This window comes from Protopterus annectens, chromosome 2.part0 (genome assembly GCF_019279795.1).
Source record: "Protopterus annectens isolate FY-2018-M chromosome 2.part0, PAN1.0, whole genome shotgun sequence".
Taxonomy (NCBI): Eukaryota; Metazoa; Chordata; order Ceratodontiformes; family Protopteridae; genus Protopterus; species Protopterus annectens.
Genome location: NC_056728.1, coordinates 1861457487 through 1861478562, shown reverse-complemented (window position 1 = coordinate 1861478562; position 21076 = coordinate 1861457487). Strand labels below are relative to the sequence as shown.

The window sequence follows — 21076 nt, the reverse complement described above, 5'->3', positions numbered from 1 at the left end:
TGTCTCGCTATGTTAAATGGCTTTGCCCTCGTGACCAAACCACACCAACCGTGGGTAAATCCGGCATTACCCACACCCAGGTGTGGGTTATTGCTTAAACATAAGGTAATTGTACATTTCCTCAGGACACAAATATCTACCAAGCTGGCTGTGGAGATAGCAAGAAAGTTTTAAGTCAATGGTTTCTGGCTGTTTTTAAGTAATCATTGCATGGAGAAAAGTTTTGTGCAAACAAGACACCTTTTGTACAGGCTCAAAACTAAACTGGATGTGAAGTAGAAGAAAGAACCATCTTAAACAATGAAGTTGCCTGAAGTGCAGCAAGTGATCAATTCAAACGTAATCCAAACAATGAGTAGACTGGAATGAAGGGCAGTATATTGTTTTAAATGCAGTGGTAACACACAGAGCACTCTAAAATGGTTTAGAGTGCAAAAATGTAACAAACAATGCAGACAAATAAATCGTGCATGGAAATAACAGTATTTGTAGTTGGCAATTCTTCCTGATTCCACTGCTTAGTGGCAGAGTTAGGATGTTCTTGTGATACCCTAGCCTCATGTTTGTTTACTCCATTTCTCACTTTTCTTGTGGCAATAAAATTCACTCAGAAAGTGAGACTTTCCAAGCCAGAGGTAATTTTGACTGGCCATTTTAGCCCATGCCCTCTGTGCTGAACATAGCCATTACCATCTGACTGTAGCTGCATTAGAAACTTCTGGCTCAGCTGTCCAGCAAGGTCCATTCTGCTTTCCCATCCTCAAGCTGACAGCTTTGTTACTTCAGTTCTACTGATAAGTCTGCTGACTGGGCTAATTCCTAGATGTTAATCCTTCCAGAGACTATTTAACCGTAAAATGCACAAGAAAAAAACGGGAGAGGTTTTCCATACGGGCTACAGCACATACTTTGGACCTTTTTTGCAGCACCAGTGATGGAGATCTTGAGTTCTTTTAGAACTTTTTGATACAGACCTGTTATTCCTTCCAAGTTCATCTGATGGCTGTTTCATTCCAGAACCTCATGACTTTACTGCTCACCCCCATTAGAGATAGAGTATTTATTGCATGTTGGAAAAACCTGCTTTTCACCATCTGAGCCATCTGCATTAGCAGAACTGAAATATTTATATGAAGATCTTATTTTAGTGGCAATTACTTCCGCCAAGAATCAGTTGTAGCTTTATTCTATCAGGGGTGTAGCTAGGATTTTCAAATTTGTACTCACAGCTCTCAAACTGCTACCCCCCTCCCCAGCCAAGCTACGGCCATTCTCGTAATTCATGGTTCGCTCTTTTAGTGTTGATGAAGAGACATTCGCTGTAATGCCTCTTCGGTAATATAATATAGATTCACTCAAACTCGGTTCCTTGACTTGAAAATGAACCTGAAAGTCAGTTCTTTGAAAAATGCAGCAAGGTAGTTGGGGTAGAGGATTCATGTTTTTATTTTCTGTCACTAAGGTACAGGTTTTGAGCTTGAGTAAATTACTAACTACCTGCTACCCCTAACTAGGGTGTTTCATTCACAAACACACCCCTACCTACTCTTAGTGCAAGAAATATGGACAAAGCCTAAAATAAACAGGGACAGAATTTAAATAATGCTCTCGTGAACGTAGAAAGTTGCTAGAATAACAGGATTTGTGCTAGTATGAGAAAGTTGCTAAAATAACAGAATTTGTGCTAGTATGAATTTTTCTAAAGGACATGAAGTCTGAAATTCAAATATCTGTCATTATTTAGCAACTTCAGCCTTCAATGATTTTCTAGAAAATCACAAAAGTTATGAGGAACAGGCAAAAAAATATGGGGCAAAAATCTGGACATTCTGCAAAATTTGGACAGTTGAGAGGTATACTACCTACCTACCACACACACATACACCTCTCAACCTCTTAGAGCAACAAACCCATAAATAAAAATGAGGCAAAGGCCCAAAAATAAGGACATTTTTTTTTAAATATTGCTCTTATAAACTTAGAAAGAATTAGAATAGTAGTAGGTCTTGCATTAGTACGGATTTTCCGAAAGGTATGAAATCTGAAACTCAAATGTCTGCCATTATTTTCTAACTTCAGTCTGTAATGATTTGCCACTAATTTGCCAGAAAACCGCAGTTTTATGAAAAACGGACCAAAAAAGTGATGCAAAAATATAAAATTGCCAGACAATACAGCTGGGGACCTGTCAAAGAAGGGACACCATTTTAATATGAGCCCTGTTAACTTGAGCAGCTGACAAAATTAGAGAATCTACATGCATTTCTGAAATAAAAGTAATGTATAACTCTGATCATTACAGTTAGTTATAATTGTAAACCCTCCACGTTTTCTTCCAAAATTGCTATTTTGTGGATGGATTATTAGGGGGAGAGCAACATTTTGAGCCAAAATTGGGGATAGTTGAGAGGTTTGGATATTCCTAATTCTATAAAGTGATTTACTTGCACGTACCTCTCAACCTCTTAATGCAGGAAATCTGGACAAGGCCAAATATATTAGGGGAACATACAAACAGTACTAAAAATTGATCTTGTATGAACATAAAGACAGGTCCTGCTTTAGCATGCATTTTTCTGAAGACTGACGTCTGAAACGTAACATCGGTCATTATTTAGTGACTTCATTCCTAAGTGATTTGCCAGAAAAGTTTTATTTTGCATTTTACAGCATGAACACCGATAAATACCTGCTAAACAAAGCAATGTAGTCTCACAATGAGACTAGACTTAGCATTAAAACTTCTCTGCCCTTGAAACTCACATTCATTGAAACAGCATTGAAACCCACATTCAAAGAAAATACATTTTGCCAGTGGCAGATAAAGATTAACTTTGGGCTGTTTTCAAATCATAGGTCCCTTGCACATGAAACATACACGTGCTCTTTGATACACCTTTCTGATTGTATTAAATTATATTCCTTGTACAAATCAGTATAGTTATTAGAGAGTGTTTTAAATTTATTGTTTTGAACATTTTTCCAGTAAACAATGAAAAAAAATGCATGCACCAATAATGACAAAACAGCCCAGTTCAGAACATTTCCATCATAAAAGTCTACTCAAACTTCTACAGTCCACCAGTATCAGTAAATGTGCACAATCTCAGAACTAGTAAAAGCCATCTACATAATTCCACATTAAAGAAATCTGTAACTAATGAAGAGGCTGCTGTTGCTAGCAAACAACTTTATATTTCATGGTTTCATCTACAAATAAAGTGCCTGTTGCCCTTGAGGAATAAATTGCCTATGTTGCATTAAAAAAAATGATACGCTAGTAATATTGCAATAGGGAATGGATGGCAAACTGATAACAGGTTCATAGTTACTACTAGATATCTTCGCCAAAAAAGACTACAGCGTCCACCCCTCCTATACAACACAGTACAGTATCAGCAATGCATCTACCTACTGTGGGAGAAGAACCCACAGCCTTCTGCATCAAAAGCAAGTACACTACCTGTTGTGCTATTAACAATACCAGCAGACTTAGCTTAAGCAGCACTAAACTTCAGTTCCCCTGCAGCTCTCTGCTCCTTGTAAAATGTACTCGACACTCAACTGTATCTCTGAACTTTGCAGCACAAGAAATCTGGAAAAAGCCAACATTTACTGGGGGGGGGGGGGGGGGGCAAAAGCCCAAAAAACAGGGACACATTTTAAATATTGCTTGTATAATTTTGGAAAGTTGCTAGAATAAAATGCTGTGTTACCACCATGCATGTCTTGAGCCCAGAACCATATGCACTACAGTCAGTGCAACATACCACTATGCTAAATCAGCAGGTTGAAAAATAGCAAGACTGAAACTTAATGGCTATCATTTAGATAGCGCTCAACCTCTTAGCACAAAAAACCTGGACAAACAAAGCCAATAATGAGGGAATACAAATTCATTTCTCACTTCACACCTTAGCATAAAAAAACCTGAACAAACAACAAAAACAATAATGGGGGAATCTGTACATTTCCCCAACATTCAGTATAACAAAAACATATTTCACCAGTTGCAGAAACTGGTGACCTGCAGAACAAGATCTGTGAAGTGTTAACAGTTCTTGGGCTGCAATGCTAGCTCTGACACCTCAGGAAGAGCTTGGGCACGGTGTGCCAGTGTTCATAGCATAGGACTGGAGATGACAATCTTTACAAAAGCCTGGACGCTTTATATTTTCTTTGGCTTGAGTTGTAAAATAACTGAATAGCTTATAAATGGCTCTGAGAGGAATGTTTATGATCATCATTCAGGGATAAAATGCCAGCACACCTGCTACAGAAGGTGTTTAAGATACTTGTGTTCCATACTGCTGCTATCATAACTCTCAATCTTTCAGATTTTCACAGAATGTCCAGATTTGTGCTTCATATTTTTGGTCCGTTTTTCATAAAATGTATGTTTTTCTGGCAAATCATTTAGTATTGAAGTTAGTAAATTATGACATACATTTAAGTTTCATGCTTTATATTATTCAGAAAATACATGCTAACATAGATTGTATGATTCTAGCAACCTTCTAAGTTTATAAGAGCAGTACTTTAAATATGTCCATATTTTTTGTGCCTTTGTCCCCCATTATTTTAGGCTATGTCCAGAATTATGTAAAGAGCTGGAGCGGTATGGCTGATATTGTATCTCATTGAGATAGGAAAACATCATCACTTCCATATGTTTAGCATGACCAATACAAAAAGGCTTGAAATGGATTCTGGGAAGGAGAAAAGAAAACACTAAAACATGATCTCATTAATATGTCAGGTCCCATGACAGCCAAGTTGTGGAAAACATATTAAAATCTTTTAAGAAGAACCCAGAGTTATTTTAATGCATTAAAATGACTGAAAAAACAGATATAATGAAAAACACACATTTTTGAGTTAAGCTGTGGAGTTTTCCTGTAAAGGAATGCAAAGAGAATTTTAACATCATACGAAGCAATTGTCATAAAACTGCAGTGGTGATGCTGCGGTAGCGTTGTCGCTTCACAGTAAGACGCTGTCCGGTTAGATTCTCAGCTAGAGCGTCTTTTGCATGGAGACATGCGTGAATGGGCGTACCTTCGTTGAAGGTTGTGCGTCAGGGCTGGTAACGTGGCACGTAAAAATCAACTACCAATCATTAGCGGACCGGAGTTCCGCTGTGGCGACCCCTAACCGGGAAAAGCCAAAAGACACAAACAAACGATGCAATTGTCATAATGAACCACATTAACTTGAAAGCATAATTACAACATATTGTGAAAAGTGTTTTCTTCTTTGAAAAATAATGATATATAAAAACATTACTAAGGTACTCTTCGCAACTTGGTAATTGTCATTCTTAAAATACTCAGTCGATATGTTTTTTTTTTGGCGGTAAACTCTGACAACTGAAAAAAAATTAAAATAAACAGTAGTGTAACCAGGTGTACTTACACACACACACACTTACCTGTTAATCCCTTAATGATAATCAATTTGTGATTAGTTATGCACATTTCCCGCTCACACACAAGAACCCCTTACCTGATAATCCGTTCACCTTCCACAGCGATAATCCATTTGTGATTAGCTATGCACATTTCCCACTCACAGACAGCCAGCTGGACATGACGTGATGATGTAATTCCGACTGGCTGGTATGTGAGCTCAATTCCGACTGGCTGGTATGTAAATGTAACTTAAAGGAGCCGCGCTGTTTTTTATTATTAAAAAAGCTACCCCCTCTTCTAAATAAGTTGTACTGAAATCAGTACAGTGCGTACGCCTCCCGACATCCCTGCATTCTATCAAGCCACATGTTTTACAGAGAGTTTTTGCATACAAATCCTTCCTTTGTGCTTACAATAGTCACTGAAACTAATTGAAACTAATCTGAATCAGTCAGTTCACTTGACTGTGTTTTCTTTTCCAGTGTTCCAGACAAAACCGAGTCTCTTTCACTGCACTGATGTGCTTAGACAGTTCAGCTGTTATGTAGGTGGAACCAAGACTATCAGATGCCCCCCCCCCCCCCCGGGCACTGCCCATTCAGTCCTCTCTGCCTGGCTCCTCCAGTGCTAGGGACACTAATTGAACCCCATCTCCTTGGGTGCAGTCACTGCTCCAGCTCTCTGTGCCATGAGGCCAAGCTGTGTACTGAGTATTCTTAAGATTATGGCATAACTCCTCTTATTTCCTACTGCCACAGCTTTGTTCACAAATCCAAATTATGGTAAATAGTAATAACTTGTTTTGCCTGTATTACTGCAAACTATGGTGTTTTAATACTTTTAGTTTTTAATTGGTGTAAGTTATCTAGACTGTTATGAATTTATCACTTTAGGAGTTGGTTAACGCAGTATCACAAAGCTGCAGTTACACATAAGCTTCCAGTATCTGAGTTGAGAAGCAGTAACCAGAAGGGACCCATTGTACTGTATGCTAACTGGTCTTAACTCTGCAGCTAGTCAGGAATTCCAGAAGTTGCAACCGAACTAAACACACAGATTACAACTGTGGGGAGTTATGAGGGATTGTTTCTTAGTCTTCTCATTTGCCAAAATGGCATTTAATTTTATCAGAAGTACCACTTATGCTCCTGTTTTAGCAAAAAGCTGTTGTGTTTCACAGCTTATCCAAAGTCCTAGTTTTCTGCTTTGAGAGGTATCAACTCGTAGATACTTTTTATACTAGTTGCATGGTGGTTCTCATCATCACCCCATCCAGCATGACTTTTGTGTTCTCAGTACTTTTCTGTCATTTTTTGGTTTGTGATGTTTTCACATTTGTCATGGAATGTGAAAAATTAGCTTTCGTGTCTCTTATTTGTATTTACTTATTAACTGAAAAATGGACACAAAACACCACAAGGTAGATATTTCAATGCTGAACACTTTTTTTTGCATTCTTATTAGGCTAGCATGCTTAAATTTTTGTCTATTTGTTAACATAGGTTTCGTTTTACCTAATATCTATGTCTAAAAGGCTTTTGAAGTATAAGAAAACAGTAATTCTGTAGATTTTTTTGTGCTGAATAATTTAGTGTTTATTGTACAAATGCATTTGTTTTTATTTAAATATGTCAAATATTGCTGCTGTTAACTGAAAAATATTTAAATGAGTTTTAAAATGTTGAAGATGCTGATAAGGATATGATTCATCTGATCGCTTCTTAGGAATCACTGTTAGATGACCTGGTAAAATGAACGCAACCCCCCTAAAATGATCCACAAGTAGGCCGCCCCCTGTTTATGGGAAAGCCTCATATCATCCATTTAACTTGTAACCAACTCTGAATGCAGAATGTTGAGGTAAGTTTGTTGCTGGGAGCCTGTATGCAGTTTGTTAAAATGCTACTTGTGTATAACTAAATATTGGTGATAAAGTGCAGGTAATCATTTGTATTTGTGTTCAGGCTCAAAAGTGTATTAATTTTACATGCCGTCTATCTGATCTCTTTGGAGAGTGCTGTGGTGCTATTTTGTATATCAATGCAAAATGTTACATTTTTGAGGCAGTTTTATCCAGATTTATCTGCTTTGGATAGCAATGTGTTGACTGACGTGTGTATTTAACACAACAGGCTGATCTCTGATTTTTGCTTTTCAGGGTCTGATGGCAGCAAACAGTGGAGATATTTTGTCACAGCATGTGGCAGAATTTCATTTCAGCCCTTCCCTGTTTCTTTCTAGGACATCTGCAGACACATTTTTGTCAGAGATACTCCTGAATCTCAGAGACTATCGTATAAGTGAGAGCATAAAGGTATGTACTCCTAAGAATGACAGTACACTTGTTAATAAAAAGTATATTGGCATATTCCCAGTTGCAGGCATTATATACATCTCATATGTTCTTCTGCATATCAGTCTAATGTTATATAAAGTGATGAGTTTCTCCCTTTCCTTAACCTCACTCCTCCATACATTATTCTGCATGTACCGTTCCCAGGGCTTTTATTTATTTTTTCTTTGTAGTTTGCTGCTACCCTTTTCTAAAGATCCATTTTCAGTTCTTGTGTCTCTGTTACAATACTCAGTACTTCAGATACAGGTGGTTTAGACTTTGATGTTCATTTTCCAGTAATTGCTTTTTTGGTAGCAACCAGAATTAAACTTAGCAAGGCCTTACTATTGTAGGCATTCAGATCCTGTACCCCAGCTCAAAAAAATCATTTACTTAGTTACACCCATTTGATCACCCAATATTTCTGAAAGAGTACTCTGTATGGAATTTTTAAAGTCTGCCAACTGAAATAAAGAAGTATAGAGTTAAGGAAGTAACTGTAGTTAAACCTGCTTTGTGGCACAGAATGATCAAGCCCTGACTGCACCTTAGGAAGATCCAGGTTTGAATACTCCTTGTAAGAAGGACCCAAATGCTTTGTGAAATAGTGCATGTCTGAGTCACAGGAGTGAGCTGCTAACACTGACTTCTCATCCTTTGGGTTGGTACTGTTTTTGTCTGACCTCACGAGCATACTTTGATTGAAAGCCTGGAAATGTGGCTTGTGTGGAAGTGCTTGCACTGTTCCAGGTCATTGCAGCTGTTGTCCCATGCTTGCCAGGGTTATAGGTCATTTACAGTATGCTAATGTCCCTGCCCCCCCCCCAAAAAAAACAAAAGGATGACACGAGTTTCTTGGCTGCCATCTCTTCATAGGTTCATACATTAGTACTAAGCTAACTGCTTTTGTGGGCCATTTTAAGCATATCCGATTGTCCCATTTGTGAATCAAACCCTGTACCTTTTACCTCTCTTGTCAAAGTCTCCATCTGAAGTGGTGGGGGACTGTGTCACACTAGTTAAAAACAGTGCTGACAGATGTTTTTATTAGCCAAGTGATTTTTTTGTTTGTTTTGTTCTGGTTTAGCGAAAACCATGAGCTCTGGCTGACTGACCTGTGAATACCCATGCACCTATTTGTTTGTCTTTTTCAACATAGTAGAGAATATTAACCAGCTTTAGTCCTTTAACACCACAGGTCCATCATATTGTTAGCATTTTGCTGCTGATATGAATACTGTGCATAGCATACTGACCTCTGACATTGTATGTGTACAGATTTGTACAACATAATCTACTATGAAGAAAGTTTTGTCTCTGACTACAGTGTAACTTTTCCAAAGACAGGATCCCCTTTGTCTCAGCATTTCAAGTTACCTCCTTTGTAAATATTTTACTGTGATTGTATCAAATGGATTGAACTAGGATATCAGCTGATAAAGTTTGTGAAAAGAAAAGCCCTTAAAGGGTTCCCTTTCCTTCTAGGTGGGGCAATGTCAGTGTAGATCAGTGATGGCAAACCTTTTGGGCTCGGTGTGGCAAAAATTTGGAAAATGCCTAACTTGATTCTGCTGGTGTGTCACCTCCCCCCAAAAAAAAAATATTAAGTAAAATAAATGAATAATAAAACAGCATAGCTCTCAATATATCAGGAATAAATCTCAACAGAAGCAGGGACAACTCTAAAAATAAGAGACATGGACAGTTTTAAACTACTAGTGCTATTAATTTGAGACAATGACAGAAAAAAATGAACGTGAATTAATATACATTTTCTGAAGTAAAATAAGTCTATAAATCTAATTATTGTCATTCTTAAGTGTAAACCGTCACCAGCTTTAGGAGGGATTACGAGGGACAGTTGAGAGGAATGTAAAACAGCACACTCTTAGAAATGCAGACTACTTGCCCCTTTGCAGAAGTGTAACCAGAAAGGGAAAACAATGTCAGCACTGCCCTTGGCAGACTCTATGGAGACAGTATACCAAAATACTTTGAGGTTAAGAACTTCCTTACCTCTGCAGCAGTGTTGGTGAACTGACTCCTGGTATAAAATAATTCAATGCACTTCACATGAGCAACGAATGCAAAAGCAGTGTATTTGGTAACTTGGGTGTTGGTGATCGCTGGCGTGTCACCCAAAGCGTCATGGTGTGTTACCTTTGATATGTGTGTCATAGGTTCACCATCACTGGTGTAGATTATATTAAGTAAGGTGCATACAGGGGGTATAGTCCTCTTTGTGGATCTGTTCTCAGGTGGTTTTCTTTCAGTCATTTTTAAGCACTTCTCTATTTGGTCAACATGAAAAAAAAAATCTCAAAATCAATTTAAGAATATAACCAGTGACATCATCAAATACGTGTATGTTGCATTCTTCTTTTGTACTGTTGTATGTTGAACATTTCACATTCTCTAATTGCTTTTCCTTTGATGCCTTCTGGTAATTGACATACTTCTAAGAAATAAACAAGAAGAGAAAATTTGAAAGCAAGTATTAAACAACTGTATTTTATTTATTGACTGAATGCTTGTCTATACCTAATCTTTACATGTATGTTTGTATATTTCTTGTATTTACATCTCCTCCAGTTGTATTTCAATAAGGATTCATTATTTTTCCAGCTCTAGCAGTAACTTAGAAAAGTATATTTATTATTCAAAGGTTTCTACCAATCTGGCTTATCTTCCCACCCATAACACAAGTCAATCTCTTAATTGTTGATTTTCCATGGTAACCACCTTCGAAATGTACTTCTGTCAAGAAGTCTTCTTCACTATTTGACTTTCTGTAATGTCTAATTCATCCACTATCACGGTTATGTATTTAGCAGTTAGCACGGTCTTAGTTTGTTTTCTTGGGCACTGAAGTTATGAAAAAAATGCATTTTCTTTCCAGTCATTTTGAATATTTTGTTGCATTTCAGTAACATAAACTGTTTTACAATTTGCAAATTCTTTTGAAAAGATGATGTATGTAAACCTGCTAGTTCATCTATAAATATTTCTAAACACTACGACTACCAAAAATATGTTCTCACATACCTAGTACATCCTATTCGCATATGCTTTTCACCACATCTCCCTCAAGCTCTGAGGTGTATCAAAATGCTCATGACTCCATTCTTCCCTGATTTTCTCTACTTTCTGTACATTAAGTTCCCTCTATGCCTCTTATTTCATGCTAATCAACTTCTTTAGGAGTGCAACATATCTAGCCTGCAGTGATAATGTAGCAGATTGCAGAGGAACCCTTTTTAACAAATATATTATCCCTGTTTAGAGAATGGGTGACCTGTAGATAGGCACCTTGATCGGAGAATGAATGTTTTCTAGCAAGATGTTAAACTACAGGTAATGCCCACTGAAAAACGAGTCCGCAGCTTCAAGGCAGCATATCAAGCTGCTGTGCAGCTCGGACTGAAAGTAACCTAACATCCGTCATTATTTTATAATCATTAAGCAGTCCTTTTGCAGATTAATGAGTGTAAAATATAAAAAAAAGAATATTAAAAAAAAGTGTGTTTGTGTCTGAGTGTATGCGTGCATGTGAGCAAGATCGATTAAGCCATTATTTTACACTCACTAAACAGTGCTTTTGCTGTTTGCCGAGTGTAAAAACGAAATGAAACAAATTGTGTATGTGTTTGTTTCCGTCTGTGTGTGAGTTTATGCGTGCGTGCATGCATGAAAGCATGGTGTATGTAAGTGAGAGAGAGAGAGTGAAGAGTGAGGGCGATCAAACATTGGCGGCAGCAGTTAAGAGTCTAGTTCTCTTGGCACAAGATATCTGAATAAAGCCTAAAATAAAAGGGAAACAAAGGCTCAGAACAGGAACATATTTTAAATATTGCTGCTATAAAAATCACAGAATTGTTTGAATAATACTATTTGTGGTAGTGTGCATTTTCTTAAGCACAGGTATGTGTGGGTGTATGACAGAGAAGAGAGTGAGGTCAGTTGATCAGTGGCAGCAGTAGTTACGAGGTTTACATACCTCTCAACCTCTGAAATAAAGGGGGAACAAAGGCTCCAAAACACAAACAAATTTTAAATATTGTTTTTAAAAAATCACAAAGTAGCTTAAATAACAGGATTTGTTTTGGCATGAATTTTCTGTAGGAAATAAATTCCAAAAATCAAATGTATGATATCATTTAGTGACTTCACTCCAAAATGACTGGGACCAATCCATACATTTTAGGAATAAGGGACCAAAAAATGAATATCTAGATATTTTTTAACTGTTATATGTTGGATGTAAAATGCTTCCTCCAATACCATTTACATATACTGCAGCAACTTTGAAACTTTAGTCAGAGGAAGTAGTTTACATCAAAAATATACAAAAAAAAAATAATATAGAAATAAAAAAAAGTAAGTAAGTGAAACAACAATTTTACAGACGGCCCATTCTCTAAGGCAATAATGCTCTCCAGGATGTGTGTTAGTTCCAGGGGTGTAGAGGCCATCTGCCCAGCAGGCCTCATAATACCTCTGGGTGGGCTTTATTTATACAGTAACACACACCCTTTTGGGCATTATTGCTTGCTTGTAGAGCTGCATTAATCAAACCTCCTTCATATTCCATTGCAAAAGCCCAGTAACTTATATTTATGCTGCATCTGTGTTCATTTGCTGCCTTCTTTGTTCTCTTTCAACTGTTCCCAAAAATACTTCTATTTTCCTACTTCTTCAGTGTTTCTGACCTTTCTCTTTGGCTGTTTACCAGTGTACTTTCAAACTAACAACACATAATTTGCCTAAGGAACAACTTTTTCCCTGTTTAACAGAGAACACAGAAAATGCATGGTTTGGCTTGTCACATATTGATGTACTTTTCTCTAGTGCAATACATATCAGATCTTTTCTTCTGCTTCATCAAGAATTTAAACAGTACTACTGTGCCTTATAACTGTGTGTTGTTAACAGATATATTGCCTTAACCTGCACAGCACACACTGTTACTCAAGAGATTCAGCCCACCTAATTTTTTGACATTGTTAATGTATTCTATTATTTCCTCTATTAGCCTTTTTTGCAGTACATAATCACACATCATATTCCTTGCTGACTTCAGAAAACTTCCTGGCACCTTAGCCGTGAATGCGTTAACCACATTCAACAGCAAAAGATAAAACTATATATTGTTTGTATCCTGTACATTTTCATCTGCAGGGATCTTCCCTTCATGTACTTTTTATATTTTCATAAGTTCTAGTTACAGATTTATCTAAAAGTATTCCTTTTAACCGGATTCCTGGGTGTGGAATATATTCATCATTCCGTAAGTAATCGCAGTCTTTCTGAAACATCAAAAAAAGGACACAATTTACTGATATTAGTCTCATTTTTTTGTTTTATTCACCTTATAGCCAGACACCTTTCCAAATTTATCTAACATATGAAGTAACCTGTCCATATCCTTTCCTGAGCCACTCCAGTACACCAGGATATAATCTGCAAATGGTGAAATTTTAAACTTCCTAATTTTATTTTATAACCTTTCAGTTCAGTTTTTTTTTTACCCCACATAGCCAAATGCACTAAGTAGAACATAAAAAGTATCAGTGATAACAGATAACATTTTGAATACCTTTAAATATTCTCATACTGATTGATATACTAGCATGGATATATAACCTTCAACGTATCGACAAAATATACCGGAAATCCAGATTCCAACAAAATGTACTTTAGATGGTGCAATTTCACTCTGTCAAAGGCCCTTCTCAGCATCAGGACTCTCTGTAACCAACAATTTGTGTACCTTCTGTGCATTTTTCATAGCGTAGTTTTTAAAATGTTATCAGATGTTTGCCATCCACTGACAAACCCACATTGGTTACTGTCCATTAATTTTTCCAGAATAGCCATAAATATCATATAATCATAATTTAACACTGAAATTGGTTTGTACAAGGATGTATATTTGTATCCTTAATGTCCTTTGGTGTCACTGCCGCTAACACCTCCTGTCATGGTTTGGGAATCTGCTTAGTTTGTAACATTACTTTGTGGAAGACAGGAACAATACTGGGCAAGTGGGCACAAGAAGATGCCTAGCCTTGTAAACCTTTAAGCAGGCACACTTAAAAATTTGTTATCTCCCTTTTCAAGCATCTGTTAGTGTCCACACCCCAGATTAAGTAAGTCTGTACATGACAGTCCTGGTATAAATTTGTCTGTACCTACCCAGTCATAAAGACTAACTTCAAAGATAGTCATATTAGTGCATTGTAACTTATTCTGTAAATTTGGGAATATGTTGCACTAGGAACTTCTGTGTCCAGTGAATCTTGTTTATTTATTGGCGTAGATTTATCTCACTAGTGGCAGATGATTGTGAAACCACTGGTTTATCAAGAAGGTCAAATAGAATTGGGTCTTTCACAAAAACAAGACACTGGTCACCTCGTAGCAGCCTGCAGACCACTGAGTACAGTGAGAGTTGTGCTGATCTATTTAGAAAGATGAAAAATTTAAGGCCTTTGGTTTTTCTTGGTAAGGTGTCTTTGAAGCCTTTCTAGTTTATCAGTATGCTTCAGTTTATACAACCTAAAGTGAGTATTGCATTCACTGATTAATCAGATCAGAGAAGAGGGCAGTGGCAAGATGACTTCTGTATGTTAAACACATTCCCTTGGAAATTAACTGGGCCAGAGAGAAGGATTTCCTGACTATAGTGGAAACGTGATGATCGAATAACAGAGAACTGAACACATAAGTACCCAAGTCTCTTATGACAGTGTCTGTCTGAAGAGGAATGCCATTTAAGATTGACATACAGTGGATATAAAAAGTCTACACACCCCTGTTAAAATGCCAGGTTTTTGAATATAAAAAAATGAGACCACAGTAAATCATTTCAAAACCTTTCCCACCATTAGTGTGACCTATAACCTGTACAATTCAATTGAACAGCAAACAAATCTGTTAGGGGAAAAAATAAAACACGTACAATAAGCTGGTTGCATAAGTGTGCACACTCTTAAACTAATACTTTGTTGAGGCACCTTTTGATTTAAAATACATGAGTTTCTTTTTTTATACTATGCTGGCAAAGTTGACCAGATACTGGCGATGCAGTTTTTTGGGGGACTGTTGTTTTTTTTTTTTTTTTTTTTTTTTAATACTGTAATACACTGTCTGGCATGGTCATCCAGATACTAGTGGTCTGTGTGTTTTGGGGGCTGTTGATTACTTCCTTTACTATTATTATTTTTTTTTTTAATTTAATATCCTGGCAGGAGTCAAAGAGATACTAGGTCTGAAGTGTATTCTAGGTAGCCGTTTAAGGATCACATATTTTTCTAACCTAATATCGTTTTGCAGGGGTAGTCAAGATAAATAGGACAGGTTGTCAATGCTTTGTTGTTGAAACACGCTGTACTCTTGCATGTGTACAGTGCATATGAGTGAACTTAACTAAGATCATGTGCAAGTTCTTGGCTATGTGATGTGAAAGAAATACAATAATGTAATTGTGGCCTTTTATTTTTGTTATTTTAAACATTGTAGGCTCAAAGCAAATTCTCTGGGTAGGCAGTTGGAATGGGGGCAGTGCTTATGTGCAAACAGAATGACTGCAGTTCTGTCTTACTTTGCAAGAGTAATGTGCATTTTAGTGAAGTAAGATCGATCACAAGCTCTGAACTCTTGTTTGTGTGAAAAAAAGTATAATTAATTAATGACAGTGTCATCTATTTTGTTGCTGAAAAATTAAATTTTGATTATGTAATGTATGTGTAATTTTTTGTGCGATAAATATGCCAATTTAAATCATTGTTTCCTTTTTCTACAATTTCAATTTAAAAACAGTAACTTTTTTAAAAATAAGGGGTGCACTAATAAGTTTTGCCTAGGTCCTATCTAGGAATGCTGCCTGCCTCCGTTAACCCCCCAAATGGTCACTGCATCTGCATCCCTCTGGTGTTAGATTGGAATAATAACAAAGGGTCAAATTGCCGCAGTCATGTATCTCAGGTGACTGCAGGGATATCTGTCCATCCTCCATTTGTCTATCCCTCATTTGTCTGTCTGGCAAGTGGGAGGAGGAATTTGTGCTGCAGAGTGAATACCAGTGATTAATGACTAGCTACCTTCACTTTATTGATGATGTATTTATTGCTGGCAAGGTGAAAAATCTAAACTCAGAGTTCATCCACTGCATCAGTAGCTCCACCTCCTTCCTGAAATGTACCACTTCCATTAGCTCAGTTAGTGCAGTTTCTTGATATGACTGTCAGTACTGATAAAGACAGAGGAAGATTAATTAGTAATTGATACAGGAAACCAACAAGAGTAAAGTACTTACTTCACAGAGACAGTATGCTTCCAGTAAAAACTAAGCACAATGTAATAATCACAAGGCTACAGATTAGCATGCATTACCACAGATGTGGCCCCTTTCTTCAAAAATATGAATGATCTTGAAAATGATTTCTTAACCAGAGGATATGAATCAAACATGTTACATATGATCCTGGATTCCATTAGAGATTCTAAAACTAACAAGGACCCTATGTGGAGTAGGCCTTTTGGTAAAATTATGCAGCAGGGCCACCCTAACCCAAAAGAGAAAAGTATGGACAGTCGCATTCTAAGTTACAGCTGTAATTTCAGTGCAGTTAAAGCCAGTGAACTGGTCCACTCTCACTGACCTTCAGCAGCTTGTAGGGGTTTTAGGAGAACACCCTACTTTTGTATATAAAAAGAACAGAAGCATATGTCGTTTTGTGGAAACGAAGATTAAGGAACACCAGGATGACATGAGTACTCAACTCTGTGGACTACCTAACTGCACTTTCTGTGAGTACTTGATGCAGTGTGACTCATTTGCGTGCCCCTATCTTAAAAAGACAGTGAAATCTTCAGCAGGTGGTTAACTATAATACTGTAAAGGTTGTGTATAGGGCCAAACATAATGATTGCCCTGCATTTTAATAAGACTATGAAATAACTGAAAAGGAGGATTTCAGGTCATTTTTCTGACATCAGATGTAAATGCCAGAAGAACATCTTATCCAAACACTTATTTTAACACCCCAGACATTCTGGTTTTAAATTTATCATTCTGGACTGTGTGTGTGGAGATGGATGAGCTTGAAGGGGACATCAATGGATTGTTAGAGAAAAAAAAATTATGATGGAAGTTGAAATTAAATGCATTCAGGAAACTAGGACTTTACTATTGCTCTATTAAGAGTGTGTTGAATTTACATAATCTGCCACACAGTCTGTAAAGTTTTTTTAGGGAATTTAAGACAAAATATTTTTATGTACTAAAGGTACCTAACATACTAAAATAATAAACAAATGATGTTTAGAATGTGTATAAATTATATATGTATGGTCAGTTACTTTTACCTCAATTTTGATTTGATTTAGTACACTCTTGCATCACACCAGAGATTTAAACGGTAGATTCAAAACACATGGTTTCATGCCGCTGTTCCCATTTAGCATACTGGTGCACTCTCATGCACGCACCTATTTATTTATTATTATTTATTTTACATTTGTTAACCGGGATGGTCCGACTGGATACATGTCCTTTTTCAGCGGAGGCCCGGGGAGAAAAGCTCCAACAGAGTTACATTGATAATTAGGTACAGTAAATGAGCTGAAAGAACTTAACAAAAACATAGGCTATTTACATACAAGTACAAGACTGCCATTACTATTTCTGAGATTACTACAAATGTAACATTAATAACATATTAGCAAGGACGGTAGGCAGTATAATGACATAGAGTTAGACAGGATACATATTTCTTTATCACAGTATACAAAGTACTTATCATCTTAGCTAGTTGTTTATGTTTTAGTTAATGGCACAGAGCTAGTCTGGGTTTGAGCAAGGACATAGCCAGTGTGACCTGAAGTGGAGTTTTAGACTATTTTTGAATTGACTTAGAGAAGTTGCAAGCGTGATGTTATTTGGGAGAGAGTTACATATTTTACCAGTGGTGTTGGCAAATAGCGCATCACCACCTAGGTTGAGAGATTTAGTTGTTTGGACAAGGAGTCTGTTTGCTGAGCGAAGGCAGCTTAGATTGGAGTAGGGAGTCATTAAGTTTTTAGTGCTGGGGTATTCTCAGGTTGTTTAAGGATTTTGAAGGCCTCTATGAGTTGGGACTGGTGAAGAAGGTGTGGGAATTCTATCCATCCAAGCTTTTTCAGGTTAGTACAGTGGTGTGTTCTGTAGGGTAGGCCTGTAACGAACCTGGCAATGTGATTATAGCAGGATGAGAGCTTGGCCAGATCAGATTTGTTAAGGTGAGTGAGGACAGGAGAGGCATATAGTAGGGTAGAGAAGGTGTGAACGGGCTATGGCTGCCCTGGCATTCGGGGTAAGGAAGGCTTTAATTCTATATAGGGTCCCAAGTTTCTTGTTGACTGACTTAATGGCTTGGTTGATATGTATATCAAATCTGAGTTTATTGTCAATGTTTACTCCTAATAGCTTTGTATAGGTGTCTGGGGAGATGATGGTCCCATTATTGGATTTTATAGTGAAGTTTTCAGTCGGAGATCTATTGGTTGGGTAGAAGAGAAGTAACTTGTTTTTTTTTGGATTTAAGATCAGGAGATGGTTGGCAAGCCAGTTTTCGACTTTGGTGAAGCTATGTTGGGTGGTAGTTAGTAGATTTGCAAGATAGGCATTGGAACATATTATAGTCGAGTCATCTGCATATTGAATGCAGGTGGCTTCAGGGATGACTGTTTGGATGTCGTTTATGAAGACTGAAAAGAGGAGAGGTCCTAATATGGAACCTTGAGGAACTCCTATGGTATTTGGTAGTAGGCAGGAGAGCTTGTTTTGCCACATTACTTCTTGTTGTCTCCCAGTGAGGTAAGCTTGAAACCAGTCAAGGGCTGGAGTATCTAGATACAGGGTTTTTAAAGTATATAGAAGTAACTGATGGTTTACCATATCGAAGGCTTCGATAGGCCCAGGAAGAGAGCGGAGGATATTTTTTATTATTCGGGTTAAGATTAATGTTTTCAGTAAAAGAGAGGAGGGCAGTGGTTGTACTATGATGGGGTCTGAATCCATGTTGAGAGTCTGTGAGTAGTTTATTTTGGGTTAAATAGAGCATTAGTTGGTTGTGCATGCACTTTTCCATAATTTTGGCAAGTGGTGATAGTATGGCTATAGGTCTATAGTTGGATAGTTCTGTGGATGAACCTCCTTTGTGGAGTGGAATAACATAGGATATTTTCCAAATTGAGGGGATTGAGGCCTCGATTATGGTTCTGTTAATTAGGATTGAGATAGGGTAGGCTACGACATCTGCAGCAATTTGCAGGTATTCAGCCGGCAGAAGATCGGCTGAAAGGGTGGTTGGCTTCAGTTTTTCAAAAGGGATCTGATAAAGGATGTGGACACTGGCTGGAAGTTAAAAGAGAGTGGTGAGTCGGGTATAGTGTTTATAGAAGTGTGGGGAGGAGAAAGTTGGTTAGCTAATGACTGGATGGTTTCTGTGAAGAAAGTATTGAATGAATTGGCTATATCTTCTTGGCTCTTGTCAGATAATGTTCATGGGGTTGGAGTAGTGGATTTGCCTGGTTGGAGAAGTTTATTTATGCCTGCCCAGTACTTTTGAGGGTTATTCTGATGTTTATGTTGCAGATTGTAGAAGTAATTTTCTTATCTAGTATGATGGCTTTTTTAGTCTCATTTCTAAGTTGTTGGAATTTGATACGATCTAGGGGTAGTTTGGTAGTGCGCCATTTATCCCACGCTTTGTCTCTAGTTGTTATTTTGGTTTTGGTGTCTGTTGTTAGCCAGGGTGCTAGTTGAGTTTTAATTCTTATTGAGTGTTTAGGGGCTAACCCAGTCCCAGTTTTTGGTCCTATGAGTGGGGTAAATAGTCTGATAGTGTAAGTAAGCAGATTGGAGTACAGGCTTGAAATGCAACATAAACATATACAGTTGTAAAATGTCTAATACAATTCAACATAAATAGGCATTTACAGTTGTAAAACACTTACTGGAGAGACACTGAGCCTTCATGGGGCCTGTAGCAGAGTGGATTGTAGTTTTACAAATGGTGCCTGCCACAGGTAATATTTATTAACTCTGGGATTGTCTTAATGTAATAAACAGGGAAGGGGAGGGGAGAGCAAGGGTGTGAGCAGGCAGTTCTTTGTACTGCTGCTAATGAGCCAAAGCAAGACAAGTATGTGTTAAGAACAATCACAATTGACCAAGGACTGCTCTGAAACTGTAAGTCTTGTCTTAATTTCTCAGGTGGAAAACCAGGATAACCTTGTATCAGTAGGCTACTGTGGTATAGTTTAAATAAACAAACACACAGTATTGATCAGTTATTGATACTATTTGCTAACAGAAGGGAATAAGAGAAAGTGGAAGATGTGTGTGTGTGTGTGTGTGTGGTGGGGGGGCTGCTTACAGCCAAAGCACACTTTTATACATTATTATTTACCTCATCCACTGGTTTGTGTATTTTTGTGTGTTTTTTCTACTGGTTTTCATTGTATAGACATTTTTGGGCTGTAAACATGAAAACTGTCATGACAGATTTTTTTTTCTTTTGACTGCAAAGCACTGACATTTTTTTCTGAGCTGTAAATAGCTTAGTTTTTATGCACACTAATACATATGGACTGGTGCTTATTAGATATTATTACACAAATATATATTTATACTTTTCTAATTGGATAATGTTTTTGATTAGCTAGCTCTGTGTGTTTTTTTCTTGTATCTAGCTAGTTAAGTACTATGTGTATGATTTTAGTTCTTGTCACAGACCTGATGTGAAGGCTTTATTGCATTAGTAAGCCAAAAGTAATTTTAGTTAAAAGTCAGTCTTTTTATACATACGTTATGTTTTCCTTAATACCTGATTTTGAAATGTGGGTTGCAAATAGATAGATAGTGTTTTCCTAGGATTTAGTTTGATCTAATCAGTAGTAGTGTGTGGGGGGTGGGTACTTGCTGTTCTTGTATGCACTTTTAAGGCCCTGTTAATATTGTTTTCCTGGAATAGGCTGGTTTAAAATTAAACAATACAAATATTTTTCATACCTACTTCTAAGTATTTAAAAGCTGATATGTTTAACATTGTAAAGTATTTCTGAATTTTGTTACTAATGATTGCTTGTCTGTGATGAATAAAGGCTTGTTGCTTTGGAACGCTACCTGGGTTTCATGATTTTTGGAAATTATTGTGACTGAGCTCATCAATGAAATTCAAAATTTAAATTTAACTACATTACCTGATCAAGAACAGTAAAAGACATACAAAAAGATAAAACAAAATAATAATCTCCAGATGACACTAAAAACATCAACCCCACA

General features: G+C 37.2%; 1 protein-coding gene across 3 annotated transcripts in view; it reads left to right on the top strand.

Moving 5' to 3' along the window:
• Positions 1-21076, top strand: part of AP5B1 (adaptor related protein complex 5 subunit beta 1) — a 218477-nt gene that overhangs the window by 38287 nt on the left and 159114 nt on the right. For 2 of the 3 annotated variants that reach the window (XM_044061890.1, XM_044061889.1), the window contains exon 2: positions 7570-7725. In XM_044061890.1, coding sequence (XP_043917825.1) covers positions 7576-7725 — 150 coding nt within the window. In that variant the 5' untranslated portion in view covers positions 7570-7575. Of the gene's footprint in view, positions 1-7168; positions 7272-7569; positions 7726-21076 lie in introns of those variants that run through there. The other variant, XM_044061888.1, reaches the window with a different exon arrangement.